Source organism: Colletotrichum paranaense, assembly GCF_030867605.1.
Source record: "Colletotrichum paranaense strain IMI 384185 chromosome Unknown Scaffold_2.1, whole genome shotgun sequence".
Classification (NCBI taxonomy): Eukaryota; Fungi; Ascomycota; class Sordariomycetes; order Glomerellales; family Glomerellaceae; genus Colletotrichum; species Colletotrichum paranaense.
This window is the reverse complement of record NW_026848960.1, coordinates 135662-162723: the sequence shown is the minus strand read 5'-3', so window position 1 is coordinate 162723 and position 27062 is coordinate 135662. Positions and strand designations below refer to the sequence as shown.

Here is a 27062-nt window from a genome sequence, read left to right as displayed (position 1 = left end):
CTCACTCACTCATGCACCACGACGATCATCGAGACCGGCGCGGTCTCAACTCATGACAACAACTCACGTCGCTGGGATATGAAGCTTTCCTCAGGGAACATCCTGAAGGGAAAAAACTGGAGTTCACGGAGGGGAAGGTACTTGGGATGTGGGGGAGCGCGAATCCGGCGAAAATTAGCCCTTGTATATTACTCGCGTTATTTGGATTGGCAGCGGAAATTGTGTGTATACTTTTAACGATTGGGCATCAAGTTATCCCCATCAAGTACATAGTTCATCATCATTATCATCATCAACAACACCAACAACAACAAGTTACATATCTTGCTGGAAACACCTCGTCCCTTTTCGGTCGCCCCATCCAGTGTGATCGCCTCTCTCGTCATTTGGCCCCCTTTTGCTCACCACCCCTCCCCTAGACCGAGGCTGAGCATAACATTGAAACAACGGTCCGGGGGCGATCTTTGGAACGGCGAACCTGGGAACCTGGCCGTGACGCAAACTTGTCAAAAAACTGACATGCCGCACCCCAGTTGAGCACTTTGCGTTCTTCAGGGTTGCGACCTGTTGTTCTCTGACGGAAATGGCTATGACATCAAAATCCTCCGATGCTGCAGTCACTCAAAAGAGTTAGTGTGGCAGCTGTCTTGTCAATTAGCCACATGCAACCACACCGAAACTCTGAGTTGAGTGCATGCGACCGTTGGAGGGAAAGGGGTAGCCGCAAGGTCTCAATTGAGAACATGTTCGTCTCTAACGATCTTTGGTCCCATCAGTTAGCCAAACCTTCAATTGCGATGAAGAAACCTCTGAGCAATTTACGGGGTACTCTAGCGTGACTGACGTGCATTTGTCTCGCGTCGGGCAAGGGGATCATACCGAGAATACCTAGGTACCTAGAGAATGTTGATCGGCGTCATGCTCATCTGAGTTGAGAGCAACGTAAGGAGTAGTGATTCTACGGCAGTTGAACGATATGGGAATCCACTACAACAAGCACCGGGGCTCTGGAATCCCGCCATATGCAGCGTGCTGTGATTGACAAATGGCCCGGGTACACGATGCCGTCCGACTGGTGCAAGTCACACAACATTCTTCTCAACGGTGACTTCTCGTAGCCAGGCACGAAACACGAGACAAGGAAACACGAGTAATAACGCGCGCCGATTAAGAGAGTGCTCAAGCCTTTTCCCCCGAAGATTGTCATAAGATGTTGCACATCATAGCCACCCCAAATACCAAACCCGTGGCCTCCCATGTTTGATCGTCTGTATAAGCTTGTTAGAACATCGCGTGCGCGCGGCGTTCAATATGTGATACGCCTTATGTTCCTCATCGCCAGCAAGGGTGTTGGTCGTCCAAAGGGGGATGTGTGGCATGGCTTGGCTTGAACCTGCGACAGGTGCAAGCGATCCGTGCCCACGGTGTCCACGCTGCCTCCATGCGGACAGAGTGTCAAGATGACTTGGACGAACGACATCTGATGGGTTTGTTTTCGGACGAAGATGGAACGACTGGACTTGGACAGAGATACGATATGCTACTCCCACCTTCCCGATGGACAGTATTCAGGCCGGTTTCAAGACCCTGTGTTAACGAAAAGTGTGGTGTTGCACCGTTGCACGTCATGTCCGTGGAGAATTACATGGCATATCAGGCCCCAACCACAACAGCTCCAATGGACCACGGGCAAGAGCTTCGAAAATACCGGAGGATGCACATGCCAATTGAGAGTTCCTCGGGGCGAGCGGAATGATTGATTATTTGTTTGGTCCAAGGACTTGGTTTACAATGCTTGGCCAATTGCCTCGGTTTTCTAAATTCTCTCACTAGTACCTTAGTGCAAGACTAGTAGTCAAAGCTCTCGAGTTCTCAGTGATAGGACATGCATACACCTGGTAAAGGTTTTCTTTGCAATTCATCATAGTGCGGGTTCTCGGAGTTGCCAACTGCCAGCCAATGGCTTTGGAAGCCTCAATCACAAGGACATAGGTCTGACTACGCGTCTCCCTTGTAACGAACTCAAGCTACTGCTCTGACACAAGGATCCTCCCGGCGCCACCTTTATGAAGACACTTCATTTTTGCCATTGGTCTCAATAGCTTCGGTCCAAAGATAGCTAGGTAGGTTGGCTTCTGGGTAAACACATGTAAATTCCATACAACCTCCGGACTTCCCATATAACAGTTCCCATTTACACTCAAAATGGCCCACTGTTGCATTTCAATTGATCCGACGATACGTGGATTCGGCCGATCAACAGTTCGCAGTCGCACTCGTTCAACGGCGGGGAAATGCGGTGAAAATATGGGACTTTTATATGGACATCACGCCATTCCGGGGAGCTGGAAAGATTGTTGACGGGCAGAAGATCAGAGTGCCGATTCAGTGCAACGCTGCTACCTAAGTTCGGGGCAGCTTCATAGAAACTTCATCCGTCCATTCTTGGCAATTTACACTCTCAATCAACTCCTTTGAAAATGTCAGCGGTGTTAAGCCCACACACAAATGGAAAGACATGACTCAACAGCTCGTCAAAGCGTATCTTGAACACTATTCTCTTGCATTATACCGAGTCAACCGACGAGAGCTAAAAAAGGAAGCTAACGCAGACGATCCTAATCATCGGGACGGCCCCAGCGATGGTTCCCACTATCTAGATTAAGTCCCCCAAAGTTAAAAGGTGAGCTAGCACGCCCGACTCCATGGTAAGCACGTCAGGCGCTGATAAACTGATAGGGTTGCGGTATTCATGACCATGTCCTCTGGGCAGATATTTGTTGGTCGTTCTTCTGCCCTCGTTCGCCGGAACTGCCGTCGGCCGCGTCACGGCTCAACCGAACACCAGAACGCGGGTTTTGTACACATCTACTTTAGAATATCATGAACCTGATAGAAGGGTCTTTATAGTTAGAGTTTGGCTCTTGCCTCGGCACGAGAAACGCAGCTTGGTAAGCCAATAACGCCTTGGCGGGTGGTTTGTTGGAATGCCGTTGCGCAAATTTAGCTTCGCTGGACTTCGGGTCTTTCTAGCTGGGCCTAAATCTGATAAAGAAACTCAACGTCGATATGATGACGGAATGAAGTCGCTTCAACGATTCATGTTGGCATTATGAGAATTCGAGCTTGAGGAGAACTTAAAACGCACTAGAATAATGACTTCGTCATTCCGTAGTCCCCGGCGGCATTCGTGGTAGACTTTGAGCTTGGATATGTAATCAAATTTCTGAGGCTTTGAAATCTTCTGTGCATAAGATAATAAGATGTGTGGGAAAAGTATCTAGAATGATGTGCGAGGGAAACTCGTCCTTGAGCGCCAAATGACATCAAAACTTGATGGCAAGAATAATCAATAAGACCAACAGAGATGACTCTTAATAATACCGCTCCTTCCGACTCACATCCAGCTTTCTCGTGTGTGTTGTCTCCTGGAAAGCTAGTTGAATATTGCGTTTGTCGTCAGACTCCGCTCTCACAACCTTCTCCCACACTTTGTCAGAAGTAACACCAGCTCCAGCATCTGCCAGATCCTCATCAGATGGAGGCGGCGTCTTGAGTGCGAGTACGATCAAGTCTTGTAAATCTGACCATGGTATCACGCTCAGGACACGGATGCGCTCCCCACCTGACTTGACCTTGAGAAGCTCCAACACGTATCCAGTTCCCACTGTTGCGGCGTAGACGGCGATGATGCCGAGGTAGATCAGCATCATCACCTGGGCAAATTCCAGCGTTTTGCGACCTTGTCCTGATCCGTATCCGTAGCGCTGCGCAGTAAAGTTGATTGGCAAAGCCGTGTTCAGCACCTCAGTGAAAGCTGCAAAAGTTGTGTTGCGCTGGGTCGTGCTGTCTCTCCACTCATCCTGATGATGAGTGTTGTTGAAGGGAGTGATTTTATGAACACCTCCGAGGTAGCCGTGTTGCTCGTTCAAGTCGAGGTAAGTTAGCTCGGTGTCAGTACTATTGAGCTTGATCCGGGTTCTCTGTTCTTGACTGTTCCGTGCCAGACCCTCGGCGAGGTAAACTCCAAAGACTTTGGCCAGAAATATTTCTGATGCTGTATTATTCGCACCATCGACTGGAGCCAAAACGTTCACAGTTTTCCCATTCACCTTTAACTTCGAAGAAAAGTTGAGGATGATCTGACTAACACCCGAGGCGGTGGTCGTGTTTGATATATTCCAGTGTGGGTTGAGAAATTTGAACCAATTCGACCTGAATCTTATTACTCGGATGTCTTCTTGACTCTTGCCGTAGTACATGTCTCGCATGCTTCTGTCGTTACTAAATGTTGATTGAAGACTGTCACTGACGCTTGGGTCCATTGAGAAGTTAGACGGCGCCCAACTTGCGTACAAGCTACAGATGTAAACCAAGTTTCTCGATTCCCCAGACAATGAGTCGGGTATCATTCCATTCAGGTACACAACAGTTGAGTTTTCTTTGTCCAGAAAGAATGTGCTTGAGGCTGAGATATTGTCGAGACTCGAATTGTTCAGCCAGTCTGCTTCGTTAAATTCCCTAGGTTTTCTTTGGGATTGAAGACAATCGGCATCATCGAAGCAGTTGATAGATTTCGTTGGAAAGCTGATAGATCCCGGAGTATCTGCTAAGTAACCTTTATCGTGTATTGTACACCTGGACTGTACAAATGGTTGGTAGAACCCCGATCCCTCTCCGGTCGGTGACTTGACATTGGCGCCTCCTTTGGCTGTAATTCGGTAGCGAGGTTCGCGGGATAGGGCACCAACATCGGAGCTGTGGATGAATTGTTGAAAGAGACCGATGCTGGTCATGAGGAAGTGCGATGGCGTGGTGGTAAGCGTGGTCGAAGATGTGTTAGGCTTGTCATCGGCTTGCGTGAACACTAAATGGCGCCTAATATCTGACGACGTGGAATAAAATGTGAGATTGTTGGTCAAGTCGGTGGCTGCGTAGTCCCGTACCCAGCTCGAGATCACAGGGAACCCGCCAGCTGGACAATAATCTCGATAGACCCCCGCAGGTCCTTGGCACTCCGTGTTCTCGCTGAAAGGGTCTCTGAACCATATGGCCCTCCGATTCCACCAGTACAACAAGGGCGGCTCGATTTTGCTGAACGCCGAGCTTGTATCAAACTCGTACCAACCCAAGCTGGGTAGAAGGAGGACCGCAGATGCTGGTCCAACAATTGTCGAAAGTATGGTCGCGAAGACAAGGAACCCGGGTAGTAGCATTTCCCAGGGCTTTGACCTGTTGAGACCTTGGTGGCGGAACGACGAAGTTCGAAGGTAGTTGAGATCTCCAACTCGATAGCCCCCAGTGAGAAAGCCTAATCGCACACCAGTTGTGACGAGACGTCTCCGATACATCGCAAGAGCAATCGAAGACAATGATGCCACGATTAGAAGTTCGTGCAGTTTGGCTACAAACTGGAGAATATTGCTGATGATATCGGTGTCCAGTCGATAACCGCTCACAAGCGGACCTATCTCCGGATACCAGTAGAATTGTATTGAACCAATGAGTAGGACGGCTGTCGTCACCAGTATAGCAGGGAGGTGAACGATCCATCCGTTAAAGTAGCGTGACCATTCAGTTCGAGTGATGGGTTTCGAGATCTTTGAACCTTCCATACCGGGTAAAGTAGACCTGGAATCCTGTTTGCCTCGGTGCTGTGTAGGTCCGAGGCCCCCTTCATATTGGTCTTGAAGATCTCCCGTAACTTTTGCATATGACCAGTCACTCGTTCGCCTGCCGCTCGAGCGCTGAGTTTCTTCGTCAACACTCTTGGTTCGACTAGATAGCAGTGGCCTGTCCCACGATGTATCTTCGTCAGTCAGTTGTGACAACGTAGAGATTGGTCGAGGGGACATCTCATAGTGGTCTAGTGGTGGACTGATTAGAATATCAGGAGAGGGCTGGTTATCGAGTGGAACTCCTCGACTCCATGCCCTTTGCGACATGCTCTGGCGTCGATGCCGCTCAGATTCTTGTTGGGTTGGATTCATCGCATCCGAAGGAGGAAAGTACTCGGCGCCGACAAGTTTTCAAATATACGCGGTCAAGACCACCACGCCTTGGTACCGAAAACAGAGACGAGAGAGATGAGAAAATCAGACAAAGAAGGTTGGATTGGGATCATGGCTGCTAGTCATAAATATGCAAGAAGTCAATAAATCATACCCAGCTGCTACCGACGGACCCGTCCATCAGAATTGAGATGACCACCCCCTCAGACCATACTAGTTGGGAGTGGATGCACTCACCCTGCAGACGCAGCCTGATGTCAAGCCACTAATTAAATATAGCCAAGACAAGTTCTGGTGCCTTCAAAGCCCCCACGATAAGAGTTAGAGTCAGGTTGTCGTCAGCTGTTTATCAAAAAGATTACAGATAAATCAGTGATGCGAAACACTGGCAAATATGAGGCTCTTGTAGCAGCTCAAACGAGTAGATGGACTCACAATAGTAATACCCTGAGGTTTTGATGGGTGATACATGAGATTGAAGTTTTCATTTTTGTGTCTACTACCAATCTCACTGCTGTGGAAAAAAGTCTCCAACATGTCCCGCGTTTTGAAGGCTGTCTCCACTATTCCATAGAGGAAACGGAGGCTCAAAGCCTTGTAATACAGGCCAAGGCACGAACAGCGGTTACTCGAGATCGCCATATCAATGAAATCAATCAGGCTGTCGTATCGGCAGACAGAAAGTGTCTGCCTAATGGACAAGGGTAACATCACCAATCACACAAAAGGCACTCAGCCCCAAGGCAGGGGGTGTTCTTCGGGAACAGACATGATGGCCCCCAATGTGGCTACCTCGTATGCAGTCAGCATTACCCATACATCACCATTTTGACGGAATGGATGACCAGCTCGACGGAATTCGAATGCCCGTTGGTCTCTCAGGATTGGACAACGCAAAGCACTCAAAGCTTCGATAAGGCTCGGGGAGGCGCAGTCTTTGCGGCTTAGATATATGATGTGCACTCTAAATTGGCTACCATAGTCCGAGACTTCTCTCTTCGCCATCGTGTCAGCTTGGGTGACCACGCGGTAGTTTGTGAGAGAAGACTTTGTAGTAAACCGCTTCGGGCTCGATCGAGTGACCATCACTCTGATAAGAAGGCATGTGTAGATTGGTTCAAATAGAGACACTGAAGGCCTTCAGTCCTGTTTCGATTCGCCCGAGTATAGCATAAGTAAAGAGCTGCATCGCGCTGATACTCTCTTACCTTTGCTTCATAGTGAATGCATGGCTCTCAGTAGGTAGATGGTTCAATTTTTCGACCAGAATTCATTCACCTGGGATCTGTCGCAAAAATGACAGTGCACCCTCAATCACGGCCGGTCATAATAAAAGCAATGTACACCATTGTGACGAAGATTGAGCCAGGTCGTGATTTGACATTTTGCCTTCAGTAGAATTGGAGATTAATATATCGAAGAGACGTTCGATGAAAATATGACGTTCATGCCAAATGAGCACCTCTTTCCCATGACCTTGAACGACGGAATTGAATATTCAAACTTTCGCTTACTGCCGGTCCGAAACTCTCGCATCAACTCATACGCCGCAGGTTGCTCAGCGTGCCCTGTGCCTTCACCTTCCGCGTGGCAGTTGTGCCGCGGTCCAGCAGATCCTGGATAGAGTTCATGACTTGCAGGCGCTTCATAAGCCGGATTGGATCAGCATGCCAAGCCTTTTGGCGGCACTTGCTCCCCAATAACAAGATCTGTATTGAATGGTGGATAATGGATTCCAACGTGGGAAACTGGGATGAGGTTGTTTGGTGCAGCATTGAATGCGACGCATGCACACCAAGTTGTTTTTTTCCAGGTTTCATGAAGATTGATAGGATGTGTGCCGCCATATATCAGTGGTCGTAATGGAAACTCCGCTAAATTTCTCTGCCGTGTCGTGCCAAGCCGCCAGAACCACAAGTACCGGAATGCCGTGGATGTTAGAGCCGCGCGAAAGTTTCACAAAGAAAGGAAGAGGATTTCAGGTGGTGTCTAAGAGCATATCTATTCATGCGTCCAAAGACGGGTATATACACTGACGATGCTCTGTTTAACGGGTTGCCTCCAGCCGAAGCCCATCCCCTCGATCAAAGTGCCGAGGGACGATCGTCGAGGCTAACTGATGTACAGTGAATAAGAAACAAAACTGTCCGAACAACTATGCAAGTGCAGGTCATTGACGGACTATGAAGCATTCTCTCCGGAATGCTCGACTTCCCCTTGATCAACATGACAGGCCTGCCGTCTGCCTTTGCAGTGATGTTCATATTGGAGTTTTTCATACCATGATTTCCACACAGCATGGAACCATTTAGTCAACGAGGAAGAGGTCGCGAGCGTGGTTGCGGCGCTTCTTGGAGCTGTACAGAGCAGGTCCAGGGATGGGGTAGCTGGTAGCACCGCTGTAGATGTCAAAGAGAACACCCTTGTCGTTGGCAGTGTACAGGCTGGTACCAGCAGTGCCGGAGGGGTTGGCGGAACCGCTGCCAGTGATCTTGAGGTTGATGCACTGGGGGTAGAACTGGGCGCCGTTGGCCTGGCCAGCGCTGTGGAGGGCAATGATCTCGTGGCGGAGAACGTAGTTGCCGGGAGCAATGTCGCTGGGGATGGCGATGTCCCACTTGAGGCCGTTGCTGATGAGCTCGTCGGCGGCCCAGCTGCTGCCGGTCAGACCCTTCTCGGCGATCTTGAAGAACTTGAGATCGGCCTTGGTGGCGCTGGAGCAGTCGCCGGAGCACTTGGCGAGATAGTCGATGAGAGGACCCTTATGAGACTCGGGCCAGGTGTTCCACTTGACGGTGACTGTCTCTCCGGCGGCGACCGTGACGCTGGTCTTTCCGGGAGTGGCGGACTTGTGGCAGATGATGTCGGCCTGGCCAGCAGCGTCGGGGGCAACGAAGCCGAGATCCTGCTGCTGAGCAGCCCAGCCGGGGACATCAGGGGCGGGGTTTTGGTAGGGGGCAGTGGTCGGGTTGTAGTTGTCGGTGGTCTTGCCGCCGGCGGTGATGGTCTCAACGTAGCCGTGGGCAGAGACGGCGGTGGCGCCGACCAGAGCAGCGAGGAAAGCCTTGGTGTACATCTTGAATGATTGTTGGGGTTTGTTTGTCAAAAACAGGTGGATCAAGTGGTGAAAGAACGGATGAACAGCTCACAGAGCAAAGAATGAATTGGGTCAAAGAAGGGTAGGAGCTGGAGAGCAATGCGGGTGAAGTGAAGGACGAAGTGGAAAGCTTGGTTAAGAGAAAGGAGAGATAGAAGCTGGATTCGAGGCGTTTCTTATACTCATGTCCAACACCTTCCTGCCCAGACAAAAGTTCAGATGCTGAGCATCCCGCATCGTGGAGCAGTGGCCCGACGTCCCGTCAAGGGGAACGAGGGTGTGGACAAACAAGTCCGTAGTTCCATGTCACTCGATGAAAGCCCGTGTTCAGCATAATCCCAGTAAACATACCAAATCAGATCCCAAACAGGCGGCAGAGGTCTCAGAAGATGTCTAAAGTCTTGGTATTCCCTTATGAGAGCTTCGCTTCTGAGTTCTAGCTCTCAGCTTCTACCGCAAATCGTCGACATCACTATCGCGAAGCTCAGCGAGAGGCGGAAGGCTTCTTTGTCACTCGACAGACGCCCAAGCCCCTTACTGCCGAGCTCCAGCGTCTTCCATTTGGCTCAAACAAGTCTTTCTCCTGTAAAAGGAAAGCTGAGGTCTTGGCGATAACGAACAACGGAGAACGTCCCCCCGTACGCGTGGGCTCGGGCCACTGAGGTTGGCCGCAAAAACATTGGACGGACCACAAAGGCGGAGCGCCGGAGACTGGCCACATGGATGACAGATCAATCTATTTCGCACGGGGGCGGTGGGTAACAAAGTCTCGGCGGGATCGGCGGTCACATCGGGGACGGGGCTCGTGGTTGAATTAGTTGGCGGAACAGGAACGCGGACGACCGCATTGGTGGGAGCGAGACAGCTCGCGGGTCTGATTCTGAGCCTGGGCCATTCTGACAGACCTGGGCGGCAGTCGGGATCATCTACCGGGAGTCCGCATGGGCAGCCCCCCGACGCTTCAAGTTGAACGTTAGACCAACGCCTGGTGCTGGCGGCGGCCCCGACCAGCGGCAATCGAAACTTAAGGAGGCGCCGCATCTATACTTCAAAAGCTTGGCTTAATTCATTTGTTGGTGTCGCTTACTGTCGTGGCACCAACGTCTCGACCGCTTGTTTACAGCTGCCGGTACTGGTTGTAGTGTTTTCAAAACGTGCACTTGACACTCTACTGTGAACTCGTCGAGTCTCAGTTGATGTTCTACCGAGCCATCAAGTAGAGTTGGCGCAAGACTTGGTAATGAAGTGGAAGCAGAAATTCCAATGTGACGGAAGATCTGGGGGCGCCCAATGTGGCCGGTAGTTGCTTGCATGACGCATGAGACGGGCCCAGGGCTTAGTGATGGATACTGGTGTCTCCTCGCGGAGCACTGCTCCGTTTAGGTCTTCTGTGATGATGAATGGACAAGTCGAAGAACCTAGACAACAAAACTGGAAACCTCAATGTTTTTCGCGTTCACGGCCATCCTTCCGCAGCTCGTTGCGACGGTGTGGCGTTCATGGGCCTCGTCATCATCTTTCATACAACTCGAACCGAGTGTTGACGGGTCATGAAACACGGAAAAGACAGGCCTCTCCCTGGTAGCGAAGCCCAGCCGACCGACGGGAGAGGACAACTTTAATTAATCTTAATTCTTGGCGCTGCTCTTTATAGGTCCGAGCTCTACTTTTTCTGTCCAAGGATCCTGGGAGAAATCCACGTTGCGCAATCAATTCGGATGCAAGCGAGCAAAGAACAAAATGTCCAGCCCCAATCCAGATGAAAAGGGATGAAACAAAAGCGGCCTAAAGAAGAAAGGGAGTCTTGCAGTCTGGTGACGTGACGACAGTGTTCATTCCAACTCTTATGCTTAAAATTTTGATCATGGACATTTATGAAGTAAAATATGATGTTCTATCAGTGTGGTTCTTGTGGAGTTTACAGAGAGTGTTCCACTGTGGGCGCCCGCTACTCCTATCTATAAGTCGTCGATTGAAAGAGCGCTGCTCGACAATACTTGCGACAGGATGAGGCATCGTGGCTCACGGGGCTTGAAATCTGTAGCTGTGCATAGTTTGGCTGTGTTCTTACTTCGCCGACCTCGGGTCTCCAAGGAATCCCGGTGACTCCATGGTAAGAAATTTGAATGGCACGTCAGGTGTCCATTGCTTGTGGACTCAACTGGCTGAGCCTTTCACAAGCCACAAGGCAGTTCTTCCAAGCTCCAACACGGGAATCCCATTGTGCTATTTACCGTTTACGACGAGCTCCTCCAACGAACCACTCTTCCTCGTACTGACTGAAGTAGTACTGAAAACTGACTCGGATCGCCGGGTCACCCCGTGATCCCCTTGCCCAATAACCCAAGCTAGGAATTTCTCACGATATGTACCTTAAAGCAGCCTCGCTTCACTCATCCTGGAATAGATGCGGTTGCATTTTTATTCACCAAAGCCAAGGCAATAGTACTTAGTCAACAATTGAAATCGAGCCACCACGGAGCTTCCTTGCAAAGGTCGGATTGAGGGCGAAAAGACGAGTCATTCTTAAAGTGCCAAGAAGTTGGCTCAATACCAAGTCCGGCATCCCGTTCCGTCGAGTGGTTCAAATGCTGCTTTGCGTAATACTAGTTTCTCGATGCCAGCATAAATATCACAAAAGCAGGGTCAAGAAAGTCAATGGTTGAAGCATTCGATTATCCCTCATCTCCACATGATTCACCGAAGTAGGTACACATGTGGTAAAGACCGACAAGAAAGCCCTCTGTCCTAAGACAAAATCATACATCCTAGGCCGAGGAACAGTCCTCAAATTTCATCAAGGAAAGCTCCCACTCTTCACTGTTGTGCCTGTCTCTCTTGAGTTCGGCATTCCAGGATCCTTCTCATCGCTAAAAGAGGCCAGGCACTTAGCAACCAGCATAGATGGATTGGGCGAAGAGGGCTAAGGAGCAACGTTAGCATTCAATCAAGATAAAGTATCAAACTTAAGTGAGAAAAGAGATTGAGACTCACTGTAAGTGTCGGCGTGGTTGAGGTTCTGAGCAGCTGTCAAGCTGCGGACGAAGTTGTATCCGTATCCGTTGTAGTCAGAGGTGCCTCGGATCTGGGTCAGATGGGTCATCTCGTGAACGATACTACTTTGGTTAGTATCACATTCTCTTCGTTAGAGACAACTAAACTCACGTAGTCTGTTGGTCTTGAGCATGGCAGGTTGAAGAGGCCGCAGACATGGTGAAGAAGGTGGGGCCTGTCATAGGTAGAATTTCGTTAGATCTTGGTGGACTGGCGAGAATCCCGAGACGGGTCTGAACAGAGCAAGAGACTTACAGTTGACCATGTAGGATTGAGACGGAAGAGTGTATGCGATGACGTTGCTGGAGCAGGCGCCGTAGACATCGCTGCAGTACTGGCGAGAGACACCAGAAGTAGTGCTACCGCACTCCGAGACAATTCTGCCAAAGACGGCAGCAACGGTGTTGCGGGTAGCAGTGGTAGAGGACTTGAAGTATTCAGTCATGCGGGCAGCCGGACCAGAGGCAGCAGCTGAGGATGCGGCAACGGCAAGGGAGCGGCAGCGGGTGATGGCATTGACCTATTTCCGGCAAGTTAGTCTGGATCCGATCCGGGCCCGAAGTGGACTCCGGCACGGAGCTGGTCCGTGCATCGGTCGGAGCAAGGAGAAGCGACTTACAGTGGCAGTGCGGCGGGTGCCGGTGCAGTCAGCCTGTACGGCCGTGCGCTTCTCAATGAAGGCGGTGCGAACAGAGGCAGCCTCCTCGCCGTTGACCTCAGTCTTGATGCTGTTGCTGCTGAAGGGAACAGCGCCGGCAATCTCGGTCGAGTCGGCATCGGCATAGAGGAAGGAGCCCTGAGTGACGATCTCGACGGCGCCACCGGTGCTAAGGTCGTGGAGTTCGGCAGCATCGAACTCAACCTCAACGGTCTCGCCAGCAGCAACGATCTGGAAAGCTTCCTCAGTCAGACCAGCGGTGGCAATCTGAAGGCGGATGCCATCGAAGTCGATCTTGTTGCCTATCGTGTATTGAGTCAGCATAGGTCCAGCCTTAGATCATAGACATAAGACTAACCGGCGGCGAAAACCTCGACCTTCTCAACGGGAGCCTTGTCAAGGAAGGTGCCGGTCTTGAACAGCTTGATGGCAGAGTCACCAGTGTTGGTGAGGGCAGCCTTGACACCAGAGTTGCCAATAGCCTCAAGCTTGACGTCAAGTGGGGACGTGTCGCGCTTGGCCATGTCAACGTTGACGGCGCTGGCCAAGGTCGCCAGCAGAGAAACGCCAATGGAGAACTTCATGATTGTTGCAAGAACCGGAAGAGCAAGAGCAGAGGCTATCGATGAGGATCGAGTTGTGGATAGTGAGACAAAAAGGACATATTAGATGAAGGTCGAGCTGCGTCTCTTTATACTTGAGTGATTTCCTCGACTTCATCTTTGGTCTCCTTCTGAGTATATCTCACACTGCTTGTCGATAAAGTTGCATCAAAGTCCCATCATGTCTGAGCTAGGCAGAAAAAGGAAGATAGAACGTCGCCCAGACTGCCTAGACGGACTTGGGACTAAAGCGTGGAAGGTGGAACGGGCAAGCCTAACCGATGCCAAGATAGCTAATATCAACCGGGACGGTAGTCAAGACTTTCTGCAACCGTCCAGTAGATAGAGAACTGACGGCATTGACCTCATCTATTGTCTACATCCAGACAGCCCTGCCGATCACAACCCCGCATTGGTCGTGCGAGGATTTCATGACACTAGTTAAGGTAGACAGCACATGGCACCAAGGAGGCATTGGTGATATTGGTGATATTGGTGAAATTGTTGCTTCTTCCTAAATCTCCGTTGCCATCGCGGATTCTTCAATGTAATCAATAAGTGCAGCGTTACCCCCGTGTTTTTTTTGGGTCGGCTATCTCGTCTCGACTTTGTTCTAGTGATACCAAAATCCGTCAGGGAGAATCACTTGAGCTAAAGAAGTGATAGAAGCAACGAGGCCTCGCGATCAAACTCCGCCAACTGGGACATCATCAACCGGGACCCCGGACGGGCTATTCCGCCGTTGGTGATTCCTTGCCGTGTCCAGTCGCAAAGTCAGGGGCTCTTCGCGTTCGGTAGTCTAACCCAACTTACGAGCAGCCAATTGAATTACACCAAGGCTGCAACCAAAGCTGGTGATCGTTGAGGCCCAGAATCAACGTCAAGTACCAATCTCCAATAAGATATTGCCAAACATGAGATGCCAAGGGGTTGCCAAGTGCACAAGCCGGAGACTAGCTCGAGGGAGGAAGGAGAAAAAAAAAAAAGAATGAAACCTCGACTTCTTCGCCTGCTGCCAATGCTGCCGGTGCAGTTCTGGACTTAACGAAGGTCGGCCATGGTCAAGTCATCAGCTGGCTGACATGTATGGAAAAATCGCGCCTGCCGACCAATGATGAGGGGAGCGGAACATGCAGTCGGATGACTTCGGTTAACAGACAGGAGAATTATGTGGACGCTGGTGGAGCTCGCTACTTTTGAGTTATCGCCCCAAAGTTGTATTTGACCTGCAAGACTGTGAGCTGTTGACCCAAAGAGGGAGCTGCCAATGCGTGGTCGGTAAGCTCGGTACCTTAAAGCCATTAAGGTAGCTTTGCCGAGAAAGCAACCATGCGTGTGCCGACTGGTTGCGACTGATCAGTTCAGCAGATTCGACGTACAACATGTCCCAGGCCTCAATTTGCCCCTCCTGACAAGTCTTCACGCGTGTTGAGTGCCTTGACTTGGCTCGGCAAACCATCAGAAAAACACGCGATAAATGGTTTCCGAAAACAGCAGACCATGCTGTGCTTCTCCCCATATATTAGCCTGGGAACTCCAACAGACCTTCCTTCTTTGGCTCGGCTTTTGAGCTGCGAGGGGAACAGCAAGCCAGTGGAAATCAAACTAGTTTCTGGGCGCGGTACGTGAATGCTGCAGCTCATTTCTTATTGTCTCTTGGCTTCTGCTTGGCTTCCTCTTGGCGATAAATACCTCCACCTCCGCTCCTGACTCGACCATGCTCCCTGTGGGCAAACCGCTTTTCCGAACAGCCAAGCTCAACGATGCTGGAATTTTGCAAGTCTTATTAGACTGTTCAGCTCGTATCCTGCAAAACCGCACCCTCCATTACGTGAAAGCTCATGCTCGTGCATCGGAGACACACAACAAAAGAAGAAGGTCTCTTAGAGATTCTGGAAGCGATCTGTCCACTGCCATTTTATGAGCTGATTATCATGATAAGCAGACCGGGAGATAGTTGAATGTTGACTGCTTTCCCTTGATGGATCATGGAAGGACTCAATCATGCAGGTTGAGGATGGTGGTCATGATAGCGGATCAGTGATGTCGGCCTTCGTTGCCCTAAATGCCTTCCCGATCAGATGCATGGAGAACATAAGACCTAACTAGAGTCCAGTTGCATTTAGAAAGGCTGGGAGAAGGATCTTTTGGGCATGACGCTGAGAAAAACACGTCATGGCTCTCGGTTACAATTCTACAGAAAATATGTAAAGAAGAAACAGTTAACATGGATACTTTGAACAACTGTAGTTTTAATAATCTGCTCTGTGCAGTAAGGAAACACAAGATAGAAAGCCGCGCTGCTTTATATTACGTCGAACATGAACAGCAGTTACATCCTGGCGTATTGTTTCATGAACGCTAGTAACGCTACCTATAAGTAATGCATCCTAATTTCAATTCCGTCTTGTAGATAAGAAGGGAAACAAGTTCAGGCAGATGCACACTACCAGACACCCAGATCTTTAGAATAGCTTTTACAGCAACTAGTAGAGCTCTGTCGATCGGGATTTCGGTTGTATCGGTTGCGTTTCCTGCTCTGCCTGATGTACGTGTAATGTACATGTGTCTTCAATTTTCCATCGTACAGCACGCTATGTTCACTACTGAGAGACTTTCGGGGAAATATCTCTGGGCGTATGATAAAATGTGACTTCTAAGTTCTTCAAGCACTGAAGGTACATGCGAATGAAACGCGAATAAGTAGGCCATCGAGATGTAATGCTTTTTTGCTTTATATACGATGCACGTGTGATCTGAAAGAGAAAACTAAATGAGGTTGACGCCTTCTTGTTTTGTCTGCCCATTAGACGATGTTGAGTTGCTCATAGCAACAAACAAGGAATTAGGTTTCGGGGCTTTTTTGACCGGACCAAAACTTAAATCGCCTACGTTAGACTACCCTACTACTTAGATACCTTATCTGCCCTACTTATCTCACGTATTGCTAGTGTTGCCATCGTTCTTATATGTAATTTTCATCGTATATAGAAGACTGACTTTCTAGAAGCACAATTGCCTGAACGACATCTATTCCATTCGATCGTCTTACCCATGAACTCAGCGTTATCAACGATATTCCCTAAGATGGTCAAGGGGTAGAGATGGTGTAAGTGCCAACATCACTGTGGGGGACCTGAGCACTCTAGTCAGAGGACAGGATTCAAAGTCACGAATAAGTAATTCTCCAAAATGAGATGAACGACCTCCAGAATGTCCTGTCCCGGCTGACCTACCTTAGTCTTTGTGTCTGCACAACGAGGACCATAGGCACTAAAACATGCTGGAGTTTACCACCAAAGCATGGAGCATTTCGCTTGCTTCTTGTAAACGATCATACAATAGACCGCTCGGACGTTAGGACTATAATAGCCATAATCAACTGATTTAGGAGCTCAGTTTAATGTCCTCACATCATTTACCCCACTCGAGCAAGGACGAGTTCTTCAAATCCCGTTCACTCGCGAACGACCTCCATCAAAAGTTGAACCATACAAGTCGATGGGAAACCCCGTGGGCTAAAAACCAGGAATCAGATCAGGCCTGAACTCACGCAAGCTAACGTTTGCATGTGTGTGATTCTTTACCAGGAGTCTCGGAGCAAATGTCTGTGCTGCTTCAATGCCAACTAACGCCGACTAGACGCGACATGATGTCATTAGGCGACGCAATCCCAACCTACCTCACTCACTGGCTCCAGGACGACTATGGTATGAAAATCACATCAGGATCTCGAAATAGCTTCGGATTCGGTTTCGGCGGTGCTACTTTACTTATTTTCACCGCGTTCCCCGTAGTTGCGGCCGAATGGGTCGTTCTGTGGTGAGCACATTGAACATTTTGGTGGTATTTTCTCGGAACAGCCCCACGACGACTTAGACGAGGATTACGAAAGCTGGGGAGGCGACGATCGCCAGCACTGTCGCCGCGTAATGCAACCCCAGGCGTTCAAGACTCAGCCATAATTCTAGTCAACGGAATGCTAGTAAAGCCGCTATATCCGTTGGGGACCATCATCCCATAGGCCATGTTCTGAGCTTTGAACCTAGACGGCTACACCGATCCTGGCTACAAGCGTAGCGAAAAGCCATGTCTTGCGGCCATAATTATACATGTACGCAAATGCTGTAGAAGCTTTGGAATGAAATATGTATAACCGCACTATCTGCTGTGAAACATATATTGGATCACGGTTCCCGATTCACCAATACCCATTCCATTCTTACTCTCAACTCTTACACTCTTTCTGACTTGCCGGACTGTTTCGTCCACTTACCAACAATGGTGCAAAAAGCCGTCATCGGCGCTGCACTGGCTCAGGCCGCAAGCGCAGCTCTTTACGATACTACAATTCAGACAAAATATGGACTGATTCAGGGCTACCCGGCCTTCAATAGCTCTCCGGCGAATATGTCTCTTGATAATTGGGCAGATATCACCGTCTGGAAGGGCATCCCCTTTGCTGCCTCTACCGCAGGCGGCAATCGCTTCAAGGCTCCTCAACCCATCGTCGCATGGAACTCAACTCTCGACGCCAAGTCATTCGGCAGTATCTGCCCTTCTGCCGTGGGCAGTGGAACAGATGCCTACACCGTTGGCGAAGACTGCTTGAACCTCAACGTATGGAGCGCAGCAAACTCGACTGATGCCAAGTTGCCTGTTGTCATGTGGAGCTATCCGGCTGGTTCGACTGCAGCGATGCCGCTTTTCGACGGAGCAGGCATCGCCGACAAGGGCGTTGTATACGTCAACTACAACTACCGCACCGGGTCTTTCGGATGGCTTGCAACGCCTGAGCTCAACCAGGAAAGACTTAGCACCGCTGGGTCGAATAGCTCGGGCAACTACGGCATGCTGGACCAGTTCGCCGCTTTGAAATGGATTCATGAGAACATTGCCAGCTTCGGTGGTGATCCGGACCACATCACAGTCATGGGTCAGTCCGCCGGCTCGGCGGCTACTTACCATATGCTTAACGGCCCTCTACACGGCGTTCCTCTCCATGGTGCCATCATCCAGTCTGGTGTCCGCGACCCCCACGACCCCCTGTGCACTAGCTTGGCAGAAAACTACCGGAGTCTGGACGTGAACATGGAGACGGCGAGCAGATACATGGCCTCGATGAACTGCTCTGATATCGCATGCATGCGCGCTCTTCCGATGGAAGATCTTGTCACCGAATTCCTCAACTCCGAATTCGACTTCACGGCCACACTCGACTACTACGCCATGCCAGACACTTACATCAATACTCTGGACAAGGGAATTGCCCAGGATGTCCCTGTCATGACGGGCAACACGAAAGACGAGAGCGGGGCGGAATACGGCCTCAACATCACTCTGGCGACGTACATCTCTGACTTGAACGAGACATTCAGCACTTGGCAGGACAAGTTCCTCGCCGCATACCCTGCCAACGACTCGGCCACCGCTTCGGCAGCTGAGAACGCCCAATGGACTGACCGCTCAAAAGTAGGAACATTCTTCTGGTCGCAGTTGTGGCAAGCCAATGCTACGTCGTCGGTCTACAACTACATCTGGGATCACGCCCCACCTGGGCAGACTCAGGGCGCGTTCCACATGAGCGAGATCAATTACGTTCACAACAATCTTTACGGAACCGACTCACCATGGACTAGCGAGGACTACGAGATTGCCAAGATCATGAACAGTTACTGGGTCAATTTCATCAAGACTGGCGATCCGAATGGAGATGGCTTGAACCAGTGGACGCCTGCGAGCAATGCCAGTGCGACAGTAATGGAGCTTGGTGATGGTTTCCAAGCCCTCCCTATCGCCAAGGACGGCCAGATTGAGTTATTTGCTCAATGGTTCGATACCTTGGTTACCTACTAGGGTATCTAGACACGTGTCTAAGCGGAGCCACCATCAAGCTGCGAGCATGTTGCATCAACTGTCTTAGGAAGAGTCGCCTGAATTATGTGTTTATATGTTACCTCTTGTATCTTTCAGTCTTATAGCTATTTCACAACCATCCCGTCGCACACAGGGTCCTCTAAATATTATCATGACATGCATCATCATCCGAACCAATATGTGTATGTGCGGAATCTAAATCGCCAAAGTCCTTTTTTATCTCTGCGATCTTTGCTTATTTGGGGATCTTGAACGGATGTGCCTCTGTGTTGAGAACGTAATCGTCCAGGCTAATGAGATCCGGTGGTGAGAAAATGAGATAGAAGTACTTGAGGGTCTCAGCAAGCCAGAAGCTCTGTGGAGGAAAGGGGTTAGCAATTCGTGTCACCCAAACATGAAGAACAAGCAAAGCAGAGATCTGTTGTGGGACGTTTTCCAATGCTTACCTCCATCTCGTCTAATTTTCTCGTCTGATCTGGCGGAACGGTAACATCAGCTATAGCTGAGTGAGCGTGCTCTGTTTCTGTTGCTTTCAGAATCGACTCAAACATCCGCCAGGCAATATCTTGGAGATCTTGTCGGCCCGTCATCCTGTATAACAGAAATATGCTCTCGATAGCTTCGGGACGGAGAATGTATCTCGGGTCGCGTGCATTCCGAAAACCCTTCTTCAGCCTTGGATCCCCCTCGCTCTTCCATCTTGGCTCATCCCAGAGGCATTCGTCGTCCTTTTGGGTGTCCCCGGTCTTCCGGGCCTCGCAAGGGATGAGATTGAAGTTTTCCGGCATCACGCCGGAAGGAAACGCGTCGTATGCCCATGCACACCCTCGTGCGACCTTCTCACCGAGAGCAACGTGATTGTCGACGGAGAAGAGTCTGCCCCCAAGACCAAGCATACCGCCCGCAAAGCATGCGAGGTGTTGGCCATCGGATACGTGCTCGATTCGGTCAGCATAGATGAAGGCATCGCCAGCGAATAGGATGTCGTCCCGATCTGGTACCATAGGCCGGAAAAGTATGTGTTGCTCTACTATTGCCATGGCTCCAATGTACATCTTTTCGTAGGATGGATCTCGGCCGCCGAGTAGCGCAAACATTTTGGGTAGGTATTCGTAGAGTGAATCCGCCAAGGCTCCCAGCGTGAAACTGTTGTCCGTATCGACTCGTTCCTCTCTGAAATTAATCATCTTCGGCCACATCCCGGGAAGCTTAGACTTGAACTGCGTTCCTTCCAGAAACCTCGTAATGCGATCCACGGCGTCGAAGTATTTCGGATTACCCGTCAGCTGGGATAAACGGGTAAACTCCATGGCTAACGAGCCCGGGGAAGCTGACGGATCGTGCGTGCCAGCTAGCTGAGTTCCATTCCTAGCGTCTTCAAAGTTGACCCAAAAGCCTGGCAGGCGGTTTGGCGTATCGAATCCCATGTAAAGCATGTCCCCCAGTTCTTTCGCTTTATCGAGGAGGGCAGGCTCGCCACTGAGATCGTACGCACTAAGTAGGCCGCCCAGATGTCTTATCGTGGTTTCGAACATGTTCACGCTGGTGGCTGATGTGTTGGCCCAATCCAACTTCACGGCTACGTTGGCCGCGGCGCGAAACTCGTCCTTGAGCTCCATGATCCAGAGCGTGTCGAGAGAATCCACCAGTGTCGCAGCCCATCCTCCAAATGTGTCCTTGGCCCCAGCACTTACGGGCGCTAACTCGTCCCGACCCCAAGCAAACTTCTTGTAGCTGCTCCAACTCCGGATGAATACATCACGGACAGCTTTCTGTCGTTTCGGGGCCTCTGGATGCGGATTGCCTACGCCGAATTCGTGTTGGATTGAAGGAAGGCTTAGTGGTTTGCCTGTTGGTAGAGGCTTGAAGGAAATGACGGGGTGGTGTTGCTCTACAGTCGCCCAGTCGAAAGAACTCTTGCGGAATGTGATCTCCTCAGGCTGGCTGCTGGTGCTGGGGAATAACAGGATCGGTCTAGACTCGAATGGAGGAAACAGTAAGAAGACTGTGACGAAAACTGCGGCGAGAAAGACAGCCAAGCGAACGGGGCGCCGTGGCGCAAGTAGACTCTTCGAGCGCATACGCATCTCAACGGTATCAACACCAGACGCGCATCGTGCGATCTTCCGGGTGTCGAAAGTTGTGACCAGACGAGCGCAGTATGGCTGAATAAAGCAGCCAATCTACCGTTGAGACGAACAAACTGGCCTCATTGCAAGAGGCCTGGGCAGACATGAGCTTCATATAGCTCGGTAATTTCGGTCAGTTTCAAAGGCTATTCGTAGTGGAGGGTTACGCGGATCGTTGTTGTGGACACTCAGAGATTGGACCGTGGGAGCTTCATGCCGGATAGCGTTTGTTGCAGGAAGGTAGCATTACCATGTTGCAGGGAAGTCTGCCGGCGGGAACAAGACGACTAGCAATTTAGAGTGCACTGATCGACAAGTTTTGTTAGACGAAACAGTTTCGATCAAGTTGCGGGACAAACTCAAATTCAATGCCATCTCCTTGCAACCATCGACGTCTCTCCTACTGGTTACCAACGCACGGGACGGAGCCGAAACCGACGAGGCGAGCACTCGCGTTTGGCTGAAAGTTGGGATGTTCCAGCAAATTTCTCTGTCCATTTGTTAATTTGTCACCATTTCAGGCTTTTCAATGAGCTGATCATCCGTGTTCTAGGCCGGACGAACCCGGGAATTCCAAGACCCTCCTTGACTGAGTTTCTGATCCCACTCAACTTGAGTTGTCATGGAAAACCTTATTTGTTCCACACAACCACAACAAGCTTTCTATTGCGGTAGAACAGTCGGTATCGCTTGTCGGGATCAACAAGAAAGGCTCGCCGCACTCTGCTACAGGCGATGCGCGTCGCGTCTAGAGATGCCAGGTTCCTGGACAACTGCGGAGTCGACAACGTATGAGAAACTTGGACGTGCATTTTGGCACAGTTACGCTAACTTGAACATCATTCTAAATTCTTGTTTTTGCCTCATCTAACAATAATGCCAGGTTCTGAATAGCTGCCAGACCATACAGCGCGGTGACATTGGTAGAAACCCCAAGAGCCTCATCTGCGGGCTCTAGAACGTGGTTCTTGTTCACCGGGGTGCTTTTCCAGACAGCGTTCGGACCATAGTCCCGAAAGCCATCCCCATTCTCAAATTCTTCCAACGCGCGTTTAGCCAGATCAGGTCTATTGAGCTCCTTCGCCGCATAGGCAGTCAATCGAGAGTGTCCTTGTCTTAGCTGCAGTCTGCCCCAGCCAGATTGGCTGTATCGATTCTCCTGGTCCTCTAGACTAGCGTTGAAGAAGATGCAATACTCTAGCCATGCATGCCTGAACCCAGTTGCGTCTGCTTTCTCTGGAAACTGCTGCAGGATATCGACCGCCACCTCAAACAACCCGAACATTGCTGATAGGTGGGAAACCTTCACTACCCCTTGATTGTCAGGATCTGCGGTGGGTGGTGAGATGGCTCCGGTTGACGGATTATAAGTCGCATTCCCGGTAACAAAGCCGTTGGCAAGGGCGCCAATCCCTTCAATTGACCGGAATAACTTACTCTTGGCCTCAGTCCATCGTGGCCCTCGTCGCTCAACCTCGACAAGCCAGGAGGCTGCTAGCGATGCCCAGTCAGTTCCCAGGCTGATCTCGACAGCATGCGCATCTGGGCTGTAGGTTTCTCTGTCCTTTCGGACCTTTCGGTACGGATCGAGGACCAGAAACTTTTGATCCGTATCAAGGGTCTCTTCGAGAAGTTCTCCAACACGTTCGTCACCGCCAGACAGGTAGTAGAAGAAGCGGCGATACAAGGCGTTCGATATACGGGCTTGTTTGCAGCTATCGCTCCAGTGCTGCACGCCATGTCGTGTACCGAGACCCTTATAACGCCCAAGATGGTAAACATCCACCTCTCCAGTATGACGAGTCAATGCTTCCGCCATGTGGAACACATCAGCTCGACCGGTCCGCAGAAAGTACAGCCAGAGCCATAGATCTGGTGATAGCTCAGAATTGTCCCAGGCGTATCCGCCAACATCGTATCGCCAGGTGTGTCGGTCTTCATCATACGTGTGCATGATATCGCCATGGTCCCAGAATCCGTACCAACGCCGTTGTTGTACTTGCTTCTCATAGAATTGAAACAGGAACTCGAGGCGTTCGTCGGTGGCTGAAAGGCCATTGGCAGACGTATTCGACAATGAAGACCAGTATGTACCGAGAGCTTGACTAAAGTGAATGGCTTCTGGGCTAGGCAATAACTTTGGAGGATCTCGGATGAGGTCTATGAGTGATGAGAACTCATTGCTATCTGGCGTTGAGTCCGTCACCGATATCATCAGCTCATTTGTGCGCGCTATCCCGTAAGGCGACCCGAGTTCCGGCTCCCAATCCTCGTAAGTGATCTTCAGGGCGTCTAGCTGATCGTCAAAACCTTGTTGACCTAAGCCGTCATGATAAGGCCGAAGGTCCATGGGCCCGGCTTTGGGGTCGTATAGCCAAAGTGTTACCTCGGTGTCTTTTTGAGAGGCGCCAAGGCCTCGAACGTCGATTCCGGTCGGGTATCGTTCCCAGAAATGTCTCGACGCGATGGCCAATCCTCCGCGATTAGCACCACCGACATAAACAACTCCTCCCGCCTTGGTACCACTGGCGGTCTTAATCCACGGATGACCTTCCCTCAGTCGCTTCTCGAGCGTAAACCCATCTGGCGAGAGTTGATGCAAACTGAAGTCATTCCAGATGGGCACCCAGCGCAGAGAAGCTTGGGGTAGCTCCGGATCCCAATTCTCAGAAGACGGTAAGGGCTTGCCCTGTACCTGAGCGGACCTGACTTCTTGCCCAGGATCCTTCCAAAGTCCAGTCAGCCCTTGAGAAGCCTCGGCAAGAACACCCCCTGATGCTCCAGAAAATCGTACATGGCGATCGAAGGCCGCTTCTTCCTGGAGAGGCACCTTGAGGCGGATCCCAATCCCTCGAATAAAGTCATTTGTCCCGCCGTCGTATTTTATGGTATGAAGTATTCGAATGTGACTAGATCCGGCATATAGATAGAACCTAAGTGTGAAAGGTATCCATGGTTTATGGGTCTTGATAGTCGGCTCGAATTCTTGGGGAACCTCGACATGGACTCCGTGAACGGTGATGACAGCGCGGATGGAACCGACTTGCTCAATTACCACCGAGCTTATGCTCCCCTGGAAACTATGGTGCTTTACAAGTGAGTCTGGTTTATCGGGATCATATACACGATCCTGGGAAAGGAGAACCAATCTGCCTTGTACACCAACCGTGATGCCCTTAGCATTGACAACTTCCTTGATGATATCGTTCCCGGTTTTTGCAAATGTTATCTTCAAGCTCCCAGTGCTAACTGAGATGAAGCTGGAGTCTTCCTCGGCTATGAGCTCATCTGGAAATGGTAGCTTGGCGTCCGACGAGGCGGTTGCAATAATGCGGTAGCTCTCTTCTGCTGTCGCTGATGAGGCAATCGCATGGCTTGTCCATTTCACAGATCCATCGGGCCAGAATGCTATTGGCCAGGTCTGCATTGGAATCTCGCTCCCACTTTCTGTTTTGCAAATGAATGCGGTATTCGAGGGATGGCAGAGTCCATGCCGCCAAGGCAACCCAAATGTAACCCCTGGGTTTGAGGATGGTAGTTTCCCGAGCCAGTGAACAACTGTTTCCCGATGAGACTCCATTGGTGGGAGTAGAGCCCTTCAGTGATTTGATTTGCGCAAAAGTCCTGACCGCAGAGAGCTGGCACAGAATCGGGACCGAAGAAGAAACGAGGGCTGAGGAACGGTGCCGCGATATGACCGTTCTGTCGGGCTTGCCAAGCCCTAAAGGAACCCTCCAAGGTGTGGCGATCAGGGGTCTCATGCATTGAAGCGGATTAGAGTTGATGTTGTCATTCGGAGGATTCTGACGTGTTGCGGAGGCACCGACCAACGCCGGACCCGGGCGGAGAAAGTAATGGGGCCGGACTGGATGAGTCTTGCCGATGATCGTGCTCCATTTGGGATTGATGTCGGCTCTGGACGCCGGAGGAGTCGCCGGAGCGGTCACCGGGAGGATAGCCGAATGGCCTTTGGCTTAGATACATGCCTAATTAGAGCCAATCGTGAATCTGGTATGAACCTGCATCCAATTTGTTGCCGCGTGAACAGTGTACATAAGCTGACATCACCACGCTTGTAAGAAGTCGAAGTGCATTATTCCTGCGATATCTACTTCCTAAAGAGCTTCAATGGATAGACGAATTGCGAACAATATCTTTGATATATCTCAGGATATATACCAAACAAAGAAAAACAGTGAAAAGGGGACGCTGTCTTACTTCAGCCGAAGCTGAAGGTCTTTCAGAATTGTCTGGAAGACCCGATTCAGTTCATCCCATCCCAACGGGGTTGGCTTCCAAGTCGGCTTGGCTAAGTACACACCTGCTGCAACGACCCCAAGACCAAATACCCAGGGCATAGCCTTCCGCAAGCCGGTGAAGAAAGCGAGCTTGAAGAATCGATTCTGTCTCGTTCGCACGCGCGCAAGGTGCTCTTTTCTCTGGTTCGCCACGGGAAAATCGACGCCGCTCGGGACGTCCTTACCCAAAAACTCGCACAACGGCGCCCAACCATCCTCGAGCTTGAACTCCAGAAGCCGGCCCATGGGCACCGCAGCCCGGACCTCTGCATAGTGCTGCCTGTAGCAGTCTTTGGCGACTTCTCTCATCTCCTTCACGTTTCGGACGCCGTAGAATCCCAGCAGGATCTTCCTAAGAGTCCTGCCGCCGTTCAAGCCCCATGCGGGCCCCAGAAAATCAATGATCAGGTTCGCGCGCAAGCCCCAGGTAGTCTTGAAGATGGCTTCGTCCATACTGTGGAACCAGCTGTCGACATCGCGCTCAACGAGGATGACCTTGGCCTCTGGATACGCCTCAATGAGTTGTAGGGCGAAAAACGAGCCCATGTCAGTGACTGCTTCGTAGGAGCCGAATAGAGCTTCCCAGTCTTTGCGTGTAAAGGGCGCGCCGTTATGAGTTGGAAGTGTGGGAAACACGGAGTCCGCAGCGCGAGAAAATAGCGCCCATTCGCGGGGCGAAGAGATGGCCTGGATACCGTGGTGGACTCCCTGAAAGCCCAGGATTGTAAGAGCTTTAGTGATGGAAGCAGAGCCTGTGACGTTGTTTAGCACACTGGAGACGTGTGTGAGTTACAGCGCTCTGGGGACGAACCGGTTCGTGTCATTCCCAACGAAAGGACCTTCATCTCTTTAGCGGGCAGAGGCGCTGGAGCCGCTGGTACAGGAGTCTGGGTCTGGGCCGCCATTGTTGCGGGAGTGCTTTACCGCTAAGGCGAGCGTTTGAAGCTTCTGTTGTGAGCAATGATAGACTAAGAGCGAGAAGAATTGCTTACGGTGTGAAGTTGATAATTGAACTAAGAGGCAATTAAAACTCGATCTCAATCGAATCAATGTCCTTTCCTCTGAAAAAATATTGAGATAAGAAGCAAAGACGATCATTGATATCAATAGACAGCTTCCAGCACGTGGACAAGTGACAGGCGCTGAGGTCCTGCTGTCGAGAGTGTTTCCGCCGAGGGACCCCCGGTCTTCAGGGGGCGAGTCATGCATTTCGCCGAAGCTTGTCAGTATAAGCCCCTGTTACCAGTGGACCCTGTCTTTCCAGGTTACTCTACTTCATAGACACATTCAGCACTGTATTCCCCTCAATCTTTCGGGTGTCGAGTAGTTCATGGGA

The 27062-nt window shown here is 50.6% G+C and overlaps 8 protein-coding genes across 8 annotated transcripts; 1 reads left to right on the top strand and 7 right to left on the bottom strand.

The window, feature by feature from the left end:
• Nucleotides 1-3374: 3374 nt before the first annotated feature.
• On the bottom strand, nt 3375-5990 carry CPAR01_01916 (uncharacterized protein; the record flags this gene model as incomplete). Its single annotated transcript, XM_060486204.1, has 1 exon — nt 3375-5990. One exon carries the CDS (start codon nt 5988-5990, stop codon nt 3375-3377), a length of 2616 nt encoding a protein of 871 aa, XP_060353532.1.
• Nucleotides 5991-8319: 2329 nt separating this feature from the next.
• Nucleotides 8320-9087, bottom strand: CPAR01_01915 (glycosyl hydrolase family 61; the record flags this gene model as incomplete). Its single annotated transcript, XM_060486203.1, has 1 exon — nt 8320-9087. One exon carries the CDS (start codon nt 9085-9087, stop codon nt 8320-8322), a length of 768 nt encoding a protein of 255 aa, XP_060353531.1.
• A 156-nt stretch (nt 9088-9243) lies between these two features.
• CPAR01_01914 (uncharacterized protein) lies at nt 9244-9345 on the bottom strand (the record flags this gene model as incomplete). Its single annotated transcript, XM_060486202.1, has 1 exon — nt 9244-9345. The coding sequence occupies one exon, from the start codon at nt 9343-9345 to the stop codon at nt 9244-9246; it is 102 nt and encodes a 33-aa protein (XP_060353530.1).
• A 2651-nt stretch (nt 9346-11996) lies between these two features.
• On the bottom strand, nt 11997-13404 carry CPAR01_01913 (deuterolysin metalloprotease; the record flags this gene model as incomplete). The annotated part of the gene is made up of 6 exons (XM_060486201.1): nt 11997-12031; nt 12103-12224; nt 12274-12337; nt 12418-12682; nt 12782-13122; nt 13179-13404. The coding sequence occupies 6 exons, from the start codon at nt 13402-13404 to the stop codon at nt 11997-11999; spliced, it is 1053 nt and encodes a 350-aa protein (XP_060353529.1).
• Nucleotides 13405-17703: 4299 nt separating this feature from the next.
• Nucleotides 17704-19278, top strand: CPAR01_01912 (uncharacterized protein; the record flags this gene model as incomplete). Its single annotated transcript, XM_060486200.1, has 1 exon — nt 17704-19278. One exon carries the CDS (start codon nt 17704-17706, stop codon nt 19276-19278), a length of 1575 nt encoding a protein of 524 aa, XP_060353528.1.
• A 256-nt stretch (nt 19279-19534) lies between these two features.
• CPAR01_01911 (glycosyl hydrolase family 47) lies at nt 19535-21386 on the bottom strand (the record flags this gene model as incomplete). Its single annotated transcript, XM_060486199.1, has 2 exons — nt 19535-19654; nt 19746-21386. The coding sequence occupies 2 exons, from the start codon at nt 21384-21386 to the stop codon at nt 19535-19537; spliced, it is 1761 nt and encodes a 586-aa protein (XP_060353527.1).
• Nucleotides 21387-22272: 886 nt separating this feature from the next.
• CPAR01_01910 (uncharacterized protein) lies at nt 22273-24855 on the bottom strand (the record flags this gene model as incomplete). Its single annotated transcript, XM_060486198.1, has 1 exon — nt 22273-24855. The coding sequence occupies one exon, from the start codon at nt 24853-24855 to the stop codon at nt 22273-22275; it is 2583 nt and encodes an 860-aa protein (XP_060353526.1).
• A 787-nt stretch (nt 24856-25642) lies between these two features.
• On the bottom strand, nt 25643-26631 carry CPAR01_01909 (uncharacterized protein; the record flags this gene model as incomplete). The annotated part of the gene is made up of 2 exons (XM_060486197.1): nt 25643-26478; nt 26538-26631. The coding sequence occupies 2 exons, from the start codon at nt 26629-26631 to the stop codon at nt 25643-25645; spliced, it is 930 nt and encodes a 309-aa protein (XP_060353525.1).
• Nucleotides 26632-27062: the final 431 nt, after the last annotated feature.